The sequence below is a fragment of the Calonectris borealis genome, chromosome 4, assembly GCF_964195595.1.
Source record: "Calonectris borealis chromosome 4, bCalBor7.hap1.2, whole genome shotgun sequence".
NCBI classification, from domain to species: domain Eukaryota; kingdom Metazoa; phylum Chordata; class Aves; order Procellariiformes; family Procellariidae; genus Calonectris; species Calonectris borealis.
In genome coordinates, this window is record NC_134315.1 from 23,401,904 (window position 1) to 23,423,785 (window position 21,882).

Genomic DNA, 21,882 nt, shown 5'->3' on the forward strand with positions numbered 1-21,882 from the left:
ACAAATATTTAAATTGTACTTTCTATCATGATGTTTTGTCATCTCTGTGCTTGTAACATTAATAGCAGAGATGCAGTCAACCACAGTAAAAAATTTTGGTACCATCTTTAATGTACCTGTTTGAAGAAGATCTCTTATCTTTTTGGACACAGAAATTATCTATGATTTGGGTATGCTATTGGTGTCATTGTCTTAACAAAGAGTTTAAAGTTGTATAAATCTTCACCTGCTTTATAATAGTTAACATGCAAAACACATAAATCTCAAAAGACCTAATCTTTCCTTTCTGTTCAACTGAAATTGTCAGTTGCTATCCTTGGAACAGATCTGGATCACACTTTACATTTATTTCAGATTTGTGGCAAGCCACTAGCTTTAGTTGATTACTTTGAATTTACCCTTCTCACTGACGACAGAAATATCAGATTCAAAGGATGTCAAAGCAGTATGAGGTCAGTCTCTAAATATGCAAAATATTTGTGGTTTTTAGAAATTTAAATGAAGTTGGATTGACCAGACTTCTAAATGCTATGTGCTAATGAGGTAGTGCATCTTGTGAAAGCTATGCCTTAGGTGTATATTACCTTCCCCTGAAAGATAGATTAGGTAAAACTGAACCAGTGAGAAATTCTCCCAGACATTTATAATTAGAACCGCTGCTCACTCCTCTGGCAAGTTTGTGTGCTGAGGTCTTGAAAATAATTTTTAAATTCCTAAGGGAGTTTTCAAATCACAGATTATTGTAGAAAACTGTATAAGCTTTATTTTGCGGAATAAGAGATGCCTGCAGCTAGACAAATTTTCATAGACTGAAGTATAATAAATGAGAGAATCTAACAACAGAGAAGTTAAATGATACTTGCTTTTTGTGACATTAGCAGGGAAATTTTATTCCTGATCTGCTCTTTCTTCCTTTTCTATCAGTTCTACCTCTTGAAATTTGAAATCTAAGGTATTTCTGTAAATCTTAATTCAGATTAAAACCTCCTTATGAATAAAAATGTTATAAGTTAACAAGAAGAATTGTTCTCTTATAGCATGATGAGATTTGTAATTATTGTAACAGATTGCTATTTTGTTATTCTAGAAGAAGATATAATTATGTTCAAATAGTTTCAACTAGAGGCAAGATATTTCTCTACTGAGTTTTGAACAGATGGTCGTGTAAAATATATTAAGTCCATAGAACCACTTAGTGACAGACAAAAATCTTATAATCTCTTGGAATTTAGTTGATCTCTCCAATGACTTTTAAACTTGTGGATTTAGTATCTGCTATCAGTCATAAAAGCAAAGAAACGTGCTTCTTTAATCTTTCTTTGGATGCAGTGTCCAGCATTTTACACAGAACAAAATCAGATATACACAGCTATTCTAGTAAATTACTTTGACGCAGAGTTACACATTTATTTGCGGATTTAGTTTTGAAACAGAGAGAAGAGTTGGGCAAATCTTTATTATCCATTGACAATTATTTGGACAGTACTTGCACCCTACTAATGTTATCTGTAGAGAGACGGGGATATCTGTGCTGGAGACAATAAATTGGGGGGGGGGGCAGAAGCATTCATATTAAGTATTGAACTATGTCAAAGATAACAGATTTTATCTGGGAATGATTGACATGAGAAATAAAGGTGTAGAAAATACAAGTAAAATTCAACCTATTAAGTCTGATCCCTTAAAAGAAAATAAGGGAGACCTGTCTCTCACAGACATTTCTTGAAGCATGAAAATTGTTTAAAGGGCATCCTAATTTATCCAGTTCACAAAGCTATCAGTGATGGCAGGAAAAGATTTTTTCCTTGAAATGGATGCCTTATTCTCTTTCTCCCAGTAGCTGTTCAGAGCCTTTTGTCTATTTATATTCATTATTGTTGCTGTAAGAACAGTGCTGTTTTTCATTATTTCATTGGCATGAGAAGCCCTGATTCAGTTTTGCTGTCAATTTTGACCTCTTTCTGTACCTCTTCTACTTTCAGTGACTAAAAGCATCAGTAAATAGAAACAGAGAAAACCCTATAAAATACTTCTGCAGCAGCACAGAATAAGTTTAACAACACTGAAGATACATGCAATTGCTGTTCATGTCTATGGTAGAGTAAAGCATGCACTGAGAGTTTGTTTAGCTGTTTATTGCATTGCTACATATTTAGTGAATTTTCACATACCTGGTGGGAAATAGATTTGAGAGTATACATAAATAGTCTAATAAAAAATAACATTCTTAAAATACCTTCACACAAAGAGCAGAATAAAATCAATGTTAATTTTAATGCTGATAAGTATTTTTTGTCAAAATGTTTTGAGAACACATTAATTCTTCCATTTACTTTCTACTTATATCACTCAAAAGTAAACAGATAATTTTCAACTTTATCTAGCCAGCCACTCATGTCTGATTTAAAATAGATTATATCTATACATAGCCATGCTTTACCAGTCTAATTAAATTAATTAACTTGAAGCATAAGTTTCATAAACTAATCACTGGTGTCCACCACTATGGACTATGAGTTTATCTGCTATGCTTAGTCTAGGCCTAATTTAATGGATCACTATCAGAGGTTCTTTGTTTACAGCGGGGCATGAAATACGTTCATCAGCTCTCTCTGCTGCTCACTCCTGTACAAGGACCACGAAATATCCAAGTATGATGCCCAGTTTCTGGTAGGACTTCATTCAGCTCTGGTAGCAGTTTGCCATTCTCTTTGAATAATTCTCCTGGAATAATTCCATCCTCCGACAATTATGGTGACTCAGGTGATTGATATTTGGGCACACAATTTTTTGCCTCAAGTTGCAGCTTCAAAGTTGACCCAAGTAGAAATCAATTGTACCATTCGATAGTGAATCTATTATGTGGATAAATTAGTTATATTCCAGTGCACAATGCTTTACATTCACAAGAACGACAATCCCAACTGGCATCTCTATTATGATCTCAGAAAGGAGCCAGAGACTGAAACACTGTGCAGAGAACAATTTTCTACCGAATATTTTTCACTCAGGAAACCATATTCTGAATGGCCTGGAAGGAAGAATCCTGCACAAAGTATGCACCATATGATCTAGCCATGATACATTGTGGAGGCAATAGTAGGCAATGACCCTTTAGTAAAAGGAAATTAACAGTTTATTAAAAATTTGTCTGAAATAAAAATTGACAAAATACCAAATTACTCCTTTGCTTTTAACAATAATTGTCTTTCAAGTCAGATAAAATCTGCAGATTTTGTATTTTGCTGTCTGATTCAGTCTGATAAACTTGTTTTCATCTTCTACTTCTTTATGTTCTGCCCAATGCCTATATTTGACCCCTTAACCAATTTTCAGAACAATCCAGCATCTTCTAAGTGACTATGACCACTGCAACTGATATTGGGTAACCTAGCAGAAATGACTCTGTGGATTCACACTGGGAATAATCAAGACAATTATTTTCTTTTCCTATACTGTAGTCAGTAATTTTAATACACTAATATCTTCATTTCTTTAGTATATATATTCTTTAAAAAAAAAAAAGTGTTTAACCTCACTGTTAATATATTTTGCTTGACTGGGTTTTATGCTGTCCTAGCAGATATAATTAGGATTTTTTCCTACCTATTGTCAAGGATTTAGTCATGCATTGCAAGTGGAGCAAGCTTAACATTGTCCAGTTTCAAATCTTTTGTCAGTTTTACTGGAGTCTGAGTGAAATCATAAACTAATAATGTAAGAAAATTCTTGATATTCAAATGAGTGAAACAAGCTGGAGATTATCTGATTCATTCTTGAAAGAGTAGGTGTTGGCTATGAAGCAGTAGTCCAAAGTATATGTACTGCATTTCTTAAGAAATCTGGAAATGTCACAAAGTGAGGAACAATGGAATATTTGCTGAGATTTAAAATTTTATGGCAACCAAGCTAAGCAAAAGCATACTGATTAATCTTAACATTGTGCTGCAAAACACAAGAGCAGACAAACTGCAATATTAAACATTCTTAAACCAAGATAACGGATTTGTTAAAGAGTACTTCCACTGGAGTAGCTTCTGACAAAAATGATTCCATTTTTACTTTGGGGCTAGGAAATATTTCACATATTTTGCAGCAATATCTCAAGAAATCTGTAGAGGGGTATGCTCAACTGTCCACTCCAGTAAGCAGCTTAGGAAATCTGAAAAAAATGTTACCTAGTAGCTGGTGAAGCAACCAAAAACCCAGTATCTTCATCTCAGGGATGAGATGTAGCTCCTGACTAATATGCTTAGACACCCCTGTTCAAGTCCAATCTTGCCTTTAACTTTCATCAAGACACAGTTCTATTTGTAAGGTAAGAATTCTACTTCTATAACTGTTGAGTGAATGAAACGTTGTAGGGTACTTATGGTCAAGGGCAGGGGTCAAAAAACTATGATACACAATACAGGCTCCATTAGATTCCCCCTCCCACAAGAAGGATTGAGACTGCTATTTCTGACAGGCTTAGACTTTGCAAGTAAAACTTGATTTTTTTTGTCTTCTCTGTTTTGTTTCATTCAAACTTCTATACTTTCCATTAGTATAAAAAAATTATCGTTATACTTTCCTATTCTATAGTGAGATAAACAGTGATACTCTCATCTCCTTTAGTATAACATCCCTATGATTCATGTGTATGATTACAGTCTATCTACTGTACATGCACAAGGGGAATTAGTGCTGTGCTTGATACTTAATTACTAATGGACTGTAACCCAGATGAATCTGTCATAAGTATGTAACCATTCTGAGCTGATGTTTTTAATTAATTCACTAGCTGTAATCTGCACACACAGCTGAAAAATCAATAAAAAAAAAAAAGAAAAAAGAAAAGAATCCCTTTGAGCAGAACATAAATCACACTGAGAGATTCATTATCTTTCTGGATTTGTCTCTCCATTTTTTGAGGTGTGAAGACTTTTCCACACATTTACTATAAAAACAACAGTAACAACAAAAAAACACACCCCTTCCCCTGCATCATCTCAATGAGAAAGCATCAGTACTTATAACAAAAGTACAAACTTACTTAGTTGGATTTATTCCAGGGTAGATTTTACCTCTTCTTAGGAAAAGTTGAGGCTTCCAAAATAATTGATCTAAAGACCAGAGTGACTCTACAGCTCATGTCGCTGACATGGAATAAAAGACGAGTGTCTGTAACAAGTTGATCAGTAAATCATTTCCTTTTCCTGTGACAGGTGGAAGTATTACTTCTGAGTATTTACTCCTGAGTTGTATGATTCTATGATTCTGTTATGCTTCATGATTAATGAAGATGAGCACTATATTTTATAAAATTTAACCCATTTTTTCTGGAGTATACTTACACAAACAGGAAAAATGTGCATTAATACAATAATCTTAAAATGTTTTTTATTTCTATTTTTAACATTCATTTAGGTCTTGCATCATGTAGATTCTGCTAAAGGAATGAAAATGCATTCTTTGTACTTTTTAATTCACTGAATTTAATTAAATTTGGTTCTGTATCCCAAATCTTGCTAGCGTGATTAAGTAAGTAAAATTACAAATTTATATGTGTATTTGTGAGAGAAACATGTACGATGTGAACAGATAAAGAGGTATTTTTTTCCATTGTGTGAGATAAAGTTCCCTTTATGTGACATAAAAAGTTAACTGGATCCTTTACATGACTGCTATATTTCTTCTTACAACGCAACTTATTCTTGACAGCTACTAAAAAGACAAGTAGTCACAAGTTATTTGTTTCTGCTTCATGCTGAGCTCTACATTATTTAGATGATCATTTGCATGCAGAGCATGGAGAACTTTCTTCTTCCCCCCATTTGAAAATAACGTAATATAAATTAATAGAGCTTCAGCACATTTTACAGTTACTGTTCAAGTTTAACCTTTGAGAGTCTATGACTTGTAACAAAATAAACATTACATGAGTCAGAAAACCTCTTGGGAACACAAATAATTCCCTTTTTATGAAAGCAGTACTACCATTTAATATATGTTATTATATAATATTTAATTCTGAATATGCGGGAATAAGACCCAGAATCCAGCAATGCATTGCTGCATGAAGTAGAACTGTATGAAGCATTTCATTTTCAGGAATGCAGTGGTTCTATCAAGATAATCAGTTCAAGTTACTATCTCATGTGGCAGAAGAATTCTGTAAGAAAAAAGTAACTCACTGAAAGATATGAAAGATAGAAATCAGTATTCTCCCTTAAAGGCAATTCTTAAACACAGAAACATTCAATCAGAACTTTATTTTAGTTTGAGCTCTTGTCCATAGTCACAAGTGGTTCAGTTTTGCTGTTAGTTTCTTGTTTTTTTTTCTCCCATTACTTATGATAAGCAATTAAGCAGACATGTGTAAGGGGGGTTGTGTCTTTTTAACCAGTCACCCTTTGAACCTAAATGTTAGTCATACCTAGTGCATTTTTATATCACTTCAACAAATACCAAGCTTACAAAACAGTTGCAACTCTGTCAAGTCACTGATTTTTTCTATATATTCAACTTTCATTATCAATTCTGGATATCCTCTGAGATACTTGTGAGATATCCATGAGATCTAATGACATTGAACAGCTTTTGGGATTTTGCTTTTAGTTTCTAAATGGAAGCAATGCATTCATTAATATCTCCTACTTGGAGTATCTCCGAAAAGAAGTTGCCTTTTGAATGAGATGGGCATAAATTGGAGGGAGGCGAGGGGAAATCATGTAACTTTGTTTTTCTCTTCTGTGGCAAAAGCACTAGTTTTCCTACCTGGTGTCCATTCCTGATGAAGAAAATAAATTATTATTTCCTTATTACCAAGAAATAAAATAAAGGGGAGACACAGTATACAGCTGAGATGAGCTAATAATGTCTGCTAGCTACTCTGTTCCCTTTGAGCTCCTGCAGTCCCATCACTTTGGCATGAGTATCAAGGAAATTATGTTGACTTTTGAGCCCTGATTCAGACTTTTCTTAAGTCATCTTTAGGAGAGCTGACATTCTAATTGCTCCACAAATTGTTTCAGCTCAGAGTTTGTTAAGCACTGACACGTTTTACTGAAAAAAATAAAGGTATGTAATTTGACACAGTGACAGATGAATACTTTAGCATCAGATTGGCAGAACAATTAGACAGCTTAAATGTTTCCTACATCTTAATGTCTATGCTACTTCAGGAAGCCATAGTAAGTCCCACTTTTCTGAAGGATATGTTGCCATTCCAGTGATAGAAGTAAATCAGGCTATCAAAGGATAAAGGATTTAACAGGATTACAAGGAGCCTTGTAGCAATTACATTTAAATCTAGAAAATTAAAATCTTGGAAATTTAAGTTCAGCATGGTGTACTTAGTATAGTACTCGCCACCGGTATCACATAAGCTAATACTTCTTAGTCATTATATATATGCAATTGGTCTTGTGAATGAAAACGAAATAATAAAGTCTGAACTACAGGATAAATACAACTTAAACAAGAGAAAACTCTATGTTTCTAATGTGCTTCCTATTATAACGTAATCAGGGTTTTAAATTAGTATTTGTCTAGAACTAAGTCTGTTGAATTTGATTTCACTTACACATAATATTATATGCAACCTATATTATGGTTCTCCACTGACAACCAACTGATTAGTATGATTTGGGGCTGGAAGAGTACAACTAGTTTTTTAGTGTAAAAAAAAAAAAACAACCATAGGTCTGTTTTTCATATAAACAGTCTTTAAGTCAATTGTGAAATATTGATGATTCCTTGAAGATCACAGATGCAATACTACAGAGCTGGTACAATCATTAATTTAGGTAGGAAACTTTATAGAGTTATTTTATAATTAGAAGAACAGTTAAAAAATATTGTGCCTTAACCTGCTGGAGGCAATTGTGGTAGAAATAACTGTGGAACCTAAGCCAGGAATTTTATTGCTTGGGTAATATTTCTTTGGTTACATGTCTGAGTCATGTTAAATAGCTATATAGTCTGGTTTAGTCTGTTTAATTAAACAAAAGATATACATCAAAATCTTATGCATTCTTTATCTTATTGACTCTGTGCCTCCCTAAAACAGAGGCAGGTATTATGCAAGCGTAAACAAAACAAAAATTTCATATAAGTAGTAAACACTGTTGAAATTTTCTGCTTTACAAAGTCTCTTTTACACCAGTTTCAGGTGTAATGGACTTCAGAGGCATGATATTTGTTTTGCACCACTACAAGTGGAAGCAGTATTCTGTAACATGGAATGGATATGTTGGGACTGAGGCAAGAAGATTTTATAAATGTTCAGTTATCATGTTGGAACTTGAGAGTGAGATTCTTTTTAGCATTACTGGCTTTTTGTTTCTGTATTCCTTTGATTAACACCTGTCTTAAATGGTCCGACCATTTTGGTTTTTTGTTTGTAATTCTATTAACATAAAATTTTCAGGAGGTTATCATTCTAAAATGAACTTTTAGCTGAACCTAAGCCCAACTTCTAAGGTTGATTTATTACTGAATAAGTCAAGAATCTTAACCCAGAAACAGTTAAGGATTGGACTGAGGTCAAAGTACATAAATGTTAGTAATCATATGAACAGAATTGCAGAGCTGAAGGGAACCTTTAGAGGTCATTTAGTGCATCCTTGCTTTCCCAAGGTAGGATTATCTTATGTTTATGTTACCCTTGGGAGAAGTTTTTCTAGACATTCATAAAACCCTCCCAGTGGTGGAGACTCTGTAACCTTCCATCACTACATTTATCCTCAGAGATTTTTTCTGATTTCTAACCTGATTCGTCATCGTTGCGATCAAGCCATTACTTTTGGTCCTTTCCACTATGGGTATGCAAAACAGATTGTTCCCACTCTTGCTTTACTATAGCCTTTAAGGTACACAAAAAGTGCTGTTTTCTCCCTCAGCTGCATTCTCTTCTGGTTAACTCACTTTCATTCATCTAGCATGAGCATTTTTCCAAATGTTAAAGAATCAGTTACCTGTTTCTCTTTTCTTATGGTATTGCTTTATTTGTTTGTTTTATTTTTATTAGTTTTAGTGTTAGAGGACTATATAGCATCTCATGTTTGCATTGAAAATTCCACTCTGGTCTCTCTTGAAACCAGCTAAGTACTTGGACTTTTGACACACTACAGCAGTGAGTCTTGCTTTTCTTAGGAATTGTTTAAAGGATACTTTTATTTTACCATTTTTCAAGTAAATTATTGAAAATTCTCACTTTTGTTCTATGTTCCATTTTCCTTGCATAACAAAAGAATAAAAAGGTTCAGAATTCATTATTTTATATCCTTCTGTCATACCTCCTCACACAGTATTAATCATTCAATCAATGTACATGTAAGCCTTTCTGTATTCTGAAATATTTTCTCAAGCACTGAAAAGAATTTCAGAATTGGGCATGATATACATGAAATTATTCTAGTCCAAAAGCAATTAATATATTCATTACTTCAGTGCAGTTGGCATATCTCAAACAGTGGATTTGTGTTTGACTTTATTCAGTAAGACTGTTTTAGAGATGGCATGCACTATCTCTGCAGTACATGATAATGCCACATTCAGAAGGACAGCAGTCCAAGCCTTGGGGCACTAAATGCTTCTTGAGATATGTTCAATTGCTGTTTAACTGTATTTAGCCTAAGGTGCAGAGAAAGAAGTTGCTGATGCCTTCAAACATGTTTAAGTATTTTAATAGTGTCTTGGCATGTCAGAATATGCCACAGCACTAACTGGGGTGCAGTTCCTGAATTACTGCAATTAGGAGGTAGGAATTTCAAAGACAGTACTGCTGTAGCTGTATATCACTATAGCTTAGCTTTCGCCCCCCCCCCCCAACAGTGATTTTCTACAATATGTACCCTCTCAGCTGTTTTCTGCATTATTGTTCTCTGATCATGTAGTCAATACTTATTATGCTTTAAGAGCTCTATTTTGTTGCCAATCACACAGCTCATAAAACAGACAACCATTTAATATAAAAGCTATGTAAATGGACTCCTGTTTAATTACATAGTATTACTGGTGTTTCACTTGAATTTTGGATGGTCCTCTGAATATAGTGTATTTGTGTACAGAGCGCAGGAAAAGGTGGGATGAAAAAGTGGCTCATCCAAACCATAGTCTCTATCATTACTGTATGACAGTTCCTATTCCTTTTTCTTTTCTCACAGTAGTCTGGAACTAATGCACAGGCATTCTTTACAGGTCCTCAATAACTGGAACCATGCAGGGATGTTATGGGCCCATCAACAGGGAAAGGCAGCAAAATTTGCATGTAGTCATTGATTTGTCATGGATACTATTTAGAACTCATCTGCCAATGACTACTCAGATCCTGTGGACCAAACTGCGTGGTTTACAGAAGTACTGTTGCACTGCTGTAGTACTGTATGGGTACTGTGGTTGTGTACTCCTCCAAGAAAAGGTCTACAGCTAGGAATATTTTCTGGGCACAGAACAGGGAATGTTCAAGTTACTGTATCTAGATAGGGTGTCATTATTGTTTCAGGGGGTTTTCCATCTCCAGGGACAAGAGGAACAGAGCTTTTGACTACTTAAGTACATCTAAAGTCTGTTGATATCATAGGCTACGTGTGTGGTTTACAAAAGATGAGAAAATGAAAAGCTCTTGCATCTTTCTCCAAAAGAGTGTAAGTGTGAGGACCATATCATGACTAATTGATAATGCGGGGTTTGTATAAAATATATTGTACAAGAATGGTTGTTAAAAAATGTGCAGAGCGGAGCCAGAGTGAGTATGCGTCCCTGATTGTATTTCTGCAATGTATGTGTACAAAAAAGCACATAACTTGTAACATGTACCTCTTGACTACTGTGTTCATAATACTTTCTCAGTACTTGATGAAATATATTGACCTTCTTTGGTAAGGAATGGGAATAGAGAAAATAATGGAAAATTGCTTGAGTGGAATATTTTGGTTGTTAATTTTTTTGGCTTTAAACTGGATGTAGAACATATTTCCCCTCTCCACTCTGCTGTGGTATGTGCCTTCCTTTTTTGATAACAAGCAATCCTTCTAGCCCTAAAGCAACAGTCAGCTACAATCAGCAGAAACATGAGCATATATAAATAACTCCATTCATTTGCATGCTTTTATACAAAGTTTTATGGAAAACTTTAGCTATCACTGTCTCAGAAATGAGCCATAAATGTTTAAAGATTTGTTGGATTAATAATAAAAGTGTTTTGTTTTGTTTTTTGTTTTTTTAAATTATAGTTATTAGCTAACTTTGGAAATTGGTGGTGGAAGCTTACAGCAGATGCAATGAGAAGTAGATTGTTAGACCCTGTAAATTAGTGTTCTCCATTTTTTTTAAGTTGAAGTCTGAGCAGTTGTAAGTGAAATCTGCTTTATAAATATTCACTTTTGAAGTCTCCATTTACATGTATACCTAAAAATTTGTCTAAATATCTGCATTTTAGGGAGTGGGTTTACAATGGCTTTGTAAATAGTCAAGCAATACCTAGTTCTGATGTAGAGACACCATAAGAGGGTATGTTTGAAAATAACTTAGATGACATCTTCCATTGTAATTTTATGCAAATAAAAGCTTAAATTTGAGTGGTCTATATACAAACAGTTAAATCCTAACCCCACATCTACAAATTTCTGTATGACAAGAAATATCATACCTCCAGGTTTACTTTCTCACTAATTAGCATTGTGGTAAAATTTGTTTGTTAATAACTGGCATTTTAAGCACTTATTTGAGTCAGTTTCCAGATATGTAACTGTGGTAGAAATCTGTTGTACTCTTCCTTGATGATTTGCCAGTTATGCTGACAAATTCTTTGCTCTGTCATATTCCATTAGGCTTGTCAGCTAGCAATGTGGTCGCTACTAAAGTGTTTAACTTTTAAACTGAGAAGTACTTAAAAAAGCATGACACTTAGAGATAGATGTGTTTGCATATAAATTATGCTAGAGGACAAGAGTAACTTTTTTTTTTCCTCTCCAAATTCAGAGATTGTTCACAAGTCCATGGGCTAGATAATGTAAAAAGAGAAGCATAAAGTCACTACTCTGCAAAAGAGGGTCAATCTGTTCAGGGAATTAACAAAGATACAATTAATTACTTTGTAGCTAAAGCAGTGTAGTGGTTTATTCAAAATTGAGGTTAAATTTCTGTTATCTACTGCAGAGTATAGAAAGTACCCACGTTTTCCTTAACTGACTAGTTTAGGTACTGGTAATACCAGACAGCACTGGATGTTTTACCATCTTCTGATATAACACACACACAAAATATTCCCTCCTTCCCTGCACTGCTTCCCCCTGCACCAAATGCTGAAGTTATGTCCATCTTTTAAACAGAAGAGCAGTTAAAATGCAACAGGTTTCAAAACATGTTAGATTAACTGTGTGCTTAAATGCTGTACTGATTCAAGCTCTTAGAACAGATGCAAGAAACCAATGGAGTAGAAGGCTACATTAACTGTATGTGCCAAATACTAATTGAAGGGTGTTTTAGAGGAAAATATATCACACCGCGAGGCTGCTGCTGCTGCTCCATGTCCCCAGGTCCAGCCACTAGCAAGGATGAAGATGTATTCCCAGTAGGCACACACAGAGAGCACACACATACACTAAATATATACACAGTTGGCCACACAGATCAGACAGAGTGCTCACATGAGCACAGCACTGGTGGCCTCATTCTGCTCCTCTCTCTGGCTGGACAGGATGGAAGTCCACTAGTGAGAGTGGACACACACATATGTATACATGCATATGCACACATAATAGAAAGCCCATGCCCAGGAAAATGTTAGAAAGGAATTTAATAAGAAGATAGGGCAGATGGTGCTGATCAGGCACAGGGCACAACCAGACAAACTTATTAGCCAGAAAACTATTTACATGAGACTGGCCCTTTTATCCCCTTATTTCTCTATTTTCCCACTCTTGTTCCTCCCTAAATAACCTAAAATCCTCTCTTGTCCTCCCTTTGGTTCCTCCTCTAAACATCGCATAGTAAGTCCTGTGCTATCCCAAACTGCTTTTCCCCCATATCTCATAATGTGTCCTACATACCTAGGCAGCCATCTCCCTGTTAGACAGAAAGGTGAACGCAGATGCTCATGGTAATGGGTTTCACACTGGGACAATGGGGCTGATGGCTCTGCTAGGATAGCCCTGGGAGAGGCCTGGACAAGGTGGTTGTTCCTCCTGAGTCCTTGATTTGGGTTCCTATCTGCAACTATACTCCCCTGTGCTCCTCTGGGCCTGGCCAGATGGACCTTTGATAGGCTGATGGCCTCTGCGATGGGCTTGGGAGTAACCCGTCAGGGTATTATTTGGGCTAGTATTATCCTGCCAGTGTCTCTCTGAGCTCTTTTGTAGGTGTGAAGATGAAGTTTATCACATAACCCAACAGGGTGAGTCAGCCACATGCTGACTTAGAGATGGTTGCTTCATAAAACAGCACTATGAGGGTGAATTGTACAGCAAGTCCTCATGCTTTACAATAAGGAATTCTAATATTTGTCCAGAAGTGAATAGGGGATGCATTATAAAGTAAAATGGTAAATTTTCAAGTGCATGATTCAAGGACGACTAACAAGGCAAGGATTTTTATCAACCCAAGTAATGCTGGCTCAAGATTTGTTTGCGCTAAAAAGAAACGGTCAGATATAATGAGACTTTAACTGTTTCAATCTGGAAAAAAAACCCCAAACAACAACAACAACAAAACCCTTTTCAATAAACACATACTCCTATGTTTTAAATAAAGGTCAGATATATTGCCCTGTTAAGCATTTGCTAATATTCTGCCAGAGTAATAACTGAAATACTAGTAGCAAGCATAATGTTTAATGATCATTGTTTAGAAATAAGGTGCTGTTTGAAGAGTTTATTGAGATTTAGATGGGAAGGAGATTTGCCCTGTTGTAAAAATATGAAGAAGGTTTTTCTGTTAAAAATCAAAGCACATCAGGTGCAGCTCAGCAGTTAATTATGCTTCTTACTTTAGGGAGTGCCAGAACAATACTAGATTTAGCTGACAAATAGAGAATTTTCCTGTTACAGTCCCATTCTTCTGTCTACATCTCCAGAACACAGTCGTCTGAAAATTGATAGGCTGATAACTGTCCATAGTCTTTGCATTCTTCATTGAAAAAATGTGGGAATCATGGCTGAGTCTAAGTGCAAGAGACTTAAAAATACAACTGGGGGTGGGGGGGGAAATCATTCAGTTCTCTCCTCCCAGCCTTACACATCTCAGCTACAGAGTTACTCAGTTATCTAAACATCAGTGCTGTTTTCCTCATTAAAATCAGTGACATATTGAAATATGAAATATTATACAGTATTCAGAATACAGACAGTAGATTCTATAAAAATGTTGACAACAGTTAATAATACGTAATATGCATATTCTTTACAATACTGCAACAAATTACTAATTAAATGAATGTTTAAATGCCGTAAAAATTCAGGACATGATGAACATAAATCTGACTTTCAAGAGCTTTTGCAATTCTATCAGGATTAAATTCACAGATGCTGAAATGCAATATGCTTGCTCTACAAGCACCTGTTGTAAATATTTCAAATTAAAACAGTTTATTCTGGAAGAGGCAAAGGATTTTTTTGTTGCTTTTTTTTTTTTTAACCTCAGCAGTGGTCTTTTTTATGAATTTATAAAAATTTCACAGTTGGAATTGTCACTGTTTGAGAAGGTCATCTGGCAGCCAAAATCAAAGAAAAAATAGGCAAAATAGACTTAACAAAATGAAGGCTGAATAGGCCTTTGAAAGATATTTTATAAGGCGTAGATTATTATTGGTAAAATTACTGTTCACATGAATTTGTGTGTTGTAGTGGGAAGCTAGAAAGTTGCCACAGCCCATATGAAGTACCTGACCGTGTTTCCATGTTGAAGCTTCTTGCTCCTTTTTAAGATAATCGATTTTTTATAAAAGAAACCTAAAAATTTCATCAAATAAGTCATATCATATGAAAGTCATATCAAATAAACTGGAAAAATTAATTTACTTGTTGATTTTTGTTCTTTGTCAACTTTAATTGCTTGAATATCATGTTGTTACTTTGTAGGCAGCTCCAGTTATTTTTTGTAGACCATAAAGTACAGTATAACTAAATAAAAGCAAGGTTTCAGAATCTTACCCAGTGCTTAAAACAGTTGAGGTAGCTTTTTAATTCTGTTGTAATGCAAGTATCAAAATACAAATATTAAAAACTACTTGTGCTTTTATCAGGTAGGAGTGAATCCTGCAGTCCCCTGAACTTTCCTAGCTTTCAGTGAAAACTCTTACCAGTACAGTAGCTAGAAAGCTTAGACACAATGATCTGGAACAGGACACCTTCTAACAGAAGTCACATATAAAACATTAGTGCATCTATTCAGGCAGCACTCAGATTCTCCCTGTCCCTCCACACGCACACACAACACACAGAACAGCTTTATCCATACGTTAGATTAAGTTTATAGCCAATAGCAGGGTTTTTGTATGCTACTACTAATTATTGATTGTACAATTTATGTAATGTATTGTGTACCAATAATGAATGTCCAATCCCCAGAAATACAAGCAGAGGTTTACATTATGTACAAGTTGAGTCCAATTGTCAATAACAGAGCTACTCACTCGCAGGGCATTAAGCACGTTCATAAGTATTTGCAGGGTGCAGGGCCTCAGGTTCTTTTCACATAAATTCAAAGCATTCTTTAAAAAAAAATTCAAAAAAAGGTATTTTTAATAATTTCAAGAAAATTGGCAGTGGTTGGCCCTTTTAGTCATCAAAATTCATTCAGTACCTAATGCCAAATGCTTTTGAGATTGATTTGCAAGCACGGGACATGGCTTAATGGTGTTATGTTTCAATTCTTGAGGCTGAGGATAACTGTACAGATATGCTTGTTGTCTATGGGCACATGCAATGTAAAAAAACTATTACTGAGGAACTTACTGCAACACTCTTACCAAGACCTTTAAAAATACCTTTTGTGAATTTAAGGATTCTCAGTTCCACTGGAAGTCATTGCAATATTATTCATTTGTAAAGACAATTCTATTTTACTTTCAGATTCAAGGCCTCTACCAGATGTAGCCCTGACAGGGAAGTGTACCCGAGAGTGTGATGAATATGGCCACTCGGACTCCTGCTGGATGCCAGTTCGCACTTCTCCTGAAAGAAAGCAGAAGAGCCAGCCAAAACTCTCCACTTTCATGCCTGTCGATGAACGGGGCAGTCAGGAAAAGCTGGCCAATGGAGAAGCCTCCCTCATGGGTGATCGCAACAGAAACCTCCTTAACAAAAAGTTGACCTCATCCTATGAGACCTTCAGCGCAGCTAGTTTCAGCAAAAATGAAGAAGGCAATCCAGAGGATATCCCCCTTACACAGACAGGGGAATACAAGCCATCTCCTGTCAATACTCTAACTAGAAGAGAAGTTTACCTGTAGGCTAAAAAGCAGCAACAAAGTTCTTTCATATTATAAAAAAAAGGGGGGCAAAAATCTTAAAATTGAAACAATTTTAACGAAAAATAAGAAACAAAAAAGAGGGGGCCACCAAAGAGACAAAACATCTGCCTGCCACTTCTGCCTCCATAGCAGGCATTTAATTATACTCTCTGCCTGACTATACTGTACAATGTAGAAAACATTGTTACTTGCATGTCTAATTCCCCCTCACTGATTTTTATTTTCCTAAATCTATGGTTGCAAATTCTTCCCATAGTAACAAGCTTGATTAAAAAGAACACGATACACTGTTGTTCCCCCTCTGCAGAAGCATGAGTTAAGCCACTCATTTTGTTTGATTGTCATCTGGCTTGTTGAGGATAACAGGTCAGGGAAAATGTATTCAAAACATATCATCTGAATATTGCTGATCCCCACCAGGGACAATCCTTCAGAAACCGTACAGACATAGAGATAAATATAAAGGAATAATAATTAATAGGCACTTTGTGAAGACCACAGCTTTAATATTCTCACCTCACATCTGAGGCTGGAAGCAACAGAAATATGTTCAGCCTGAGACTGCCATCAAAAACATGGCATACTTTCCTATGATTCATGAACTCTGGTTCTGTTTTATCCATAGAACAAACGTGTTCTTGCTGTGTCTCTTTCTCTCCTACTCTCTTGTTCTCTGTAATGGTTACTTCAACATAAACACAATTAGTAACACATATACTGTAGGATAGCAATGATAAACTGTTGAAATCATTATTTTGGGCAAGACTAACATCTAGCTGGGAAGATCGTAATAACAAAAAGGCCAAAGATCACACAATGGATCAGGGGAACTGCTAAGTAATGGGGCTTGGCTTAGAAAACTAATATATTTGCAAATACACACACGTACTCATAACATACCTTCAGTTACATTTTGCACAGCAGCACAGTTCACAAGCCCAGATGACATAATTTTTTTTTTCCAGTGCGGTTCAGTTGAATGCACAAAGGAACTGATATGGTTTTTTTTTGTAATGACGTGATATGTTGCAGCAGATGCTACATGTGATATGCTGCATATGCCTGTTCCAGGGAATTTTTAACATCAAAATTAAAAACTAATAGTAGTAATAGAAGGCTGTGTTAATGAGAATGCTCGGTGGGATGGAAAGGGTAGACAATGGGATGATGCAGTGACAAGAGAATACTACAAGTCAAATACAAAACCTTCTTTTGAGAGTGCAGGGAATGATTGCTAAGTCTTTTGTCATCAGTGGTGCAGATTACCAATTGCTTCAATTATGTCAAAGATATAATGAACGTTTTCTTGAAACGCAAGCACATGAAAACCAGGAGAAGTGCAATACTAAATGATGTCAAGACTCGGAACATTTAGGCTAGGTAGAAAATGCTCTGATAAACACTGGTATGATACTCCCCTAGTAGGTTGAGTCAAAAGGAGTCCAAGCTACCATGATATGCAAGAGCTCTGGGCTGTAACGATACTCATGGTGAGCGCTTCTTGAAAGCAAGAGGAAATGAAAGAGGTTTTTGTGCAATAAAAGCAAAAAAATGTGCAGAACTTCAACCAGTTGCTTTGTAGCTGATGCAGTAGTAATAATGACAGACTGAGCTCAGACATTCAGACAAAAGTGACAATCGAACAACACAGCAAGGACAGCACGAGGAGGGGGAAAGCATTCAAATTCCTGGCTGTTGAACCTGGCGTTAAGGCATGGCTAGATGGCTCTCTAGTATACTGTAGTCACAATGTAGCTTTGGGTAGTTTCTTGCTTTGAAGAATTGCATAGAAATAACCTTAAACAGCCTAAAGTAGAGGTTGGTAAATCAGTACAACTCATCACATTTATCTTTTGAATTCACTTCTCCATATAGTGGGATGTGCCATTATTGGCCATTTCATTCTCCTCTCTCAAGTTTATTTTCTTCAAGTAACATTAGTTTGTGTATAGCAGTTATGATGAATGAGCGCATTTTAGAAAGAAAATATTAAAATCAAAGATTAATAATGATCAAACATTTTTATGTTTAATTATTTAAGTAATATGGAGAGATGCAAACTAGTACTTTGTTATGAGACTGCATACAGCAGTTACTGCTTTGTATAATCTGTAAGTACCTGTTTAAAAATGCTTCTAAAAATGCTTATGATGTAATGTACACACATTTTTCTTGCACGTTTCAACAGAATACACAATTGCATAACACAAATTTTCAAAAGAATTTCCTTTAATAAGATTTTATTTAATATTACATACACAAAAAAAGATTAGGTAACTTGGTTCCATATATTCTTAGACCCTTTTTCTACAAGGCTAATAGTACAGGTCATAGAAGACCTTCAGATTAAATGGATCAGCAGTCACTCACCAATTTTTGCACCACATAAGACAGTCATTAAATACTTTACTTGTGTGCATCTCCTTAGATCTAAAATGGGTGTGAAAGAATTTTTTATAAATTCTATCTACTGTAAGTATTCACAGTAATTCTAGTGGAACTAGCCACTATTAATATGCTGATTACTCTTCTGACCTGGCATGACACACAAATATATTTTGTGTTTGTATTTTTCCTCTTTATTTGAAATAGGTTAAATCTGGTGCCACTCCATAAATAGAGTGCTTTTGTATAAAAATAAACAAATAAAACTGTAAAAAATAATTAGGGTGAATGCGAAATATGCAACTGTGCCTTTTATACCTATTATTATGGTAAAGTGGTAGTTGGGTTTGGACACTGAGGGATAAGGGGCTATTCCCAACTTTTTTGAACCTGTATATTTACCTGTGTTTATTTTCTGAGAAATTATAAATAATATATTTAAAAACAAGCCTTTTGCCAAACTCAGTTAATGGACCAGTCTTAAGCATTATTAACACAAGGCTGTGGTTTACGTAGGTCTTGAGGATTTTTTTTTATTACTATTTGTGTGGGGTTTGGGGTTGTTTTCATTTGTTTTTAATTCTTCTGCCTGGAAAACTATGATCAGTCTATATTATAGTTATTTAGCAAGGTGTCACCAGTTCATGTTGCCAGGAAAATTGACACAATTTTTTTTTTTAATTTCTTTTAGCCGCCATCACATTTCAGTTGTACAGTGTAGAAATCATCCTTTTATTTCCTTCCATGGGAAACTCAAATGAGCTTTGCATGTATTTTACATTAGGGCACCTTTATAGATTGATGCGTTAATATATAACTTTATATGTATTAGGAAATTCAATAGCTTTAGTCTAAAATCTAATGCTCATTCTGGATCTCAGATCCACTATGTTTATTCAATATGGTTTCTGACTGGCCTGCTGCCTGAGTTTCAGGAAAAAAAGTTAAACATTATTTTTATGTGGGGGAGAACTTAAATGGGATTGAAATGATTGGCTGAAAGGCTACCCTAGGAAGTTGTCAAGCAGGAAAACAAAGAATACGGATAAAGACCTTGCCATAAATCATCACCAAACACTTGTAAGGAACTTGAAAGACGAAATATTTTTCCTTTTGTTTCATTGGTGATAAATATACAGTGTTTCCTTAAGGAATGAACCAGATGAAATAGCAATAGAAATGAAAGTCCATCAGTTAAGCTGTATTACTGACTGAAGACCATAAACACAAGGAAGAAGACAACATTCACCAGCTACCTGGGGTATGCTTTCAGACGACTTTTTCCTAAATTTTAAAGCACTTGCATTCAGTGTGGTACGATCTGTTTGTAATATTAATCATTGATTATTGTTCTGCAACTTGGATGTTGATAGTGAAGCAGAGAACAATTTATCATTGTTTATTATGAGTCACTATGCACGCAACTATGCTAAACATGGCAAAATGTATTAAATGCTAGTCCACCTCTATTTATGAAATATTTACATAATTTAATTTGCTTTTGTACAGTTTTATGTAAATAAATTGCTTGTCATTTTTGTCTCTGCAAATTAAAATATAACATGTTCAACTGGTCGCCCATTTGCCATTGTACTTTCTGTGACAGTCTATTCTACTTTTACTGGATTAAATCACATACTAGTTTGCATATTTAACCTATATTTTGCATGGCAAAGATTAAACTGTCTTTGTAACTGGCCACATCTTCAGCTGCTGATGTAGCTGAGGTTTTATCTGTCTACAGAGTGAAATTCAGTAGAGGTTATTGTCACTCAGGACAGCATACAGCTATTTTCTCAGTAGAAATAAAGTACTTGTAATGATAGCAGTTGTTTCCGATTACTGTTCAAAAGGGCTTCTTATTAAGGGATGTTTAAAACCTTCATATTAGGGATAATAACAAGTCTTAAGTAAAAGCTCAGGTATTTCCATTATGGAATGGCGATTTTCTAATTATCAGCAAGGTTGTTATTTTTTCCAAGAAGTTTGGAAATATTAGAATTTAGAAATCCTAAAATGTCAGTGAAGCATCTGTGCTGAAAAGAACAACACAATTAATGCAGCATTTCAGAGCAAAATGTGAAATAAAAACCTCCAGTTCTTTCTAGCTGTGAATCAAATTATCCATCTTGGCATAACTACAGATCAAGAGCAAACCCTCCTCAAGAAGGAACATCTAAGAAGCAGAAAGAGTTTATTCCTTAGCTATGTGGATCACACACTGCTTTTTTGTTTGTTTGTTTTAAAAAAGCAGGTTCAAAACAGCCATTAAGTTGGGATTTGCATCAGTTGTAATATGTGAAAAATATGTTTGTGGGGAGAGGGATCAAAGGTTAAAACTCACTCTCCTTGCTGTTTTTTTCTACAAAATACAGTATTGCTATAGAGACCTTGCAAATCATTGTGTACAATTTCCCACTAAACACCACAGAAAGTGCTGTTTCTATCTTTTTACCTTAGTTACAGATTAGGCTTTGATATTTTTTTTTAATAAACATTACATTGCAAATTTCTTTCTCTGACTGTGCTTTCAGTTAACATTACCTGGTCTTCTCTAATGAAGGCGTCAAGGAAGATTCTTCCTTCCATAAGCAGAGGTCTGAATCTGCATGCCTATGGCAAGTATTCAGTCCACCAACTGACCCCAGATCTCCCACGTCACACTCAAATGAGCTACCCCTCAACCTCTTTCAGCAGTAGCAGTATTTTAATGAGTAACTTCAATCAAGCTTTCATGTTTATTTTATACTAGATGTAGTATGCAAGGCATGACCTTATGTTTGTTTATTTTGTCTTTTATCTGCATTCTTCTTGTTTACCAACTGCATCCTGGAAGGTGATTACAGGAAGATAAAATAAATTTCCTGAACCACAGAGAGTGCTAAGAGAGGATAATATGAACTGGCGAAAGTTAACAATTTATGCTCCCCTTTAACCCTGGCTTCATTTCTCCCTCCTGCGCTGCAGTAATATGTAAATCTTATGCAGAGACTGAAATTAATAAACGTGACCTAAGCAGAAATAATTTCATGTCTTTATTG

The 21,882-nt window shown here is 35.3% G+C and overlaps 1 protein-coding gene across 3 annotated transcripts in view; it reads left to right on the forward strand.

The window, feature by feature from the left end:
* The window catches only part of PCDH7 (protocadherin 7), a 286,126-nt gene extending 265,712 nt beyond the window's left edge, over nucleotides 1-20,414 (forward strand). For all 3 annotated transcript variants that reach the window (XM_075148893.1, XM_075148894.1, XM_075148895.1), the window contains one exon: nucleotides 16,056-20,414. In XM_075148893.1, coding sequence (XP_075004994.1) covers nucleotides 16,056-16,435 — 380 coding nt within the window. In that variant the 3' untranslated portion in view covers nucleotides 16,436-20,414. The remainder of the gene's footprint in view (nucleotides 1-16,055) is intronic.
* Nucleotides 20,415-21,882: the final 1,468 nt, after the last annotated feature.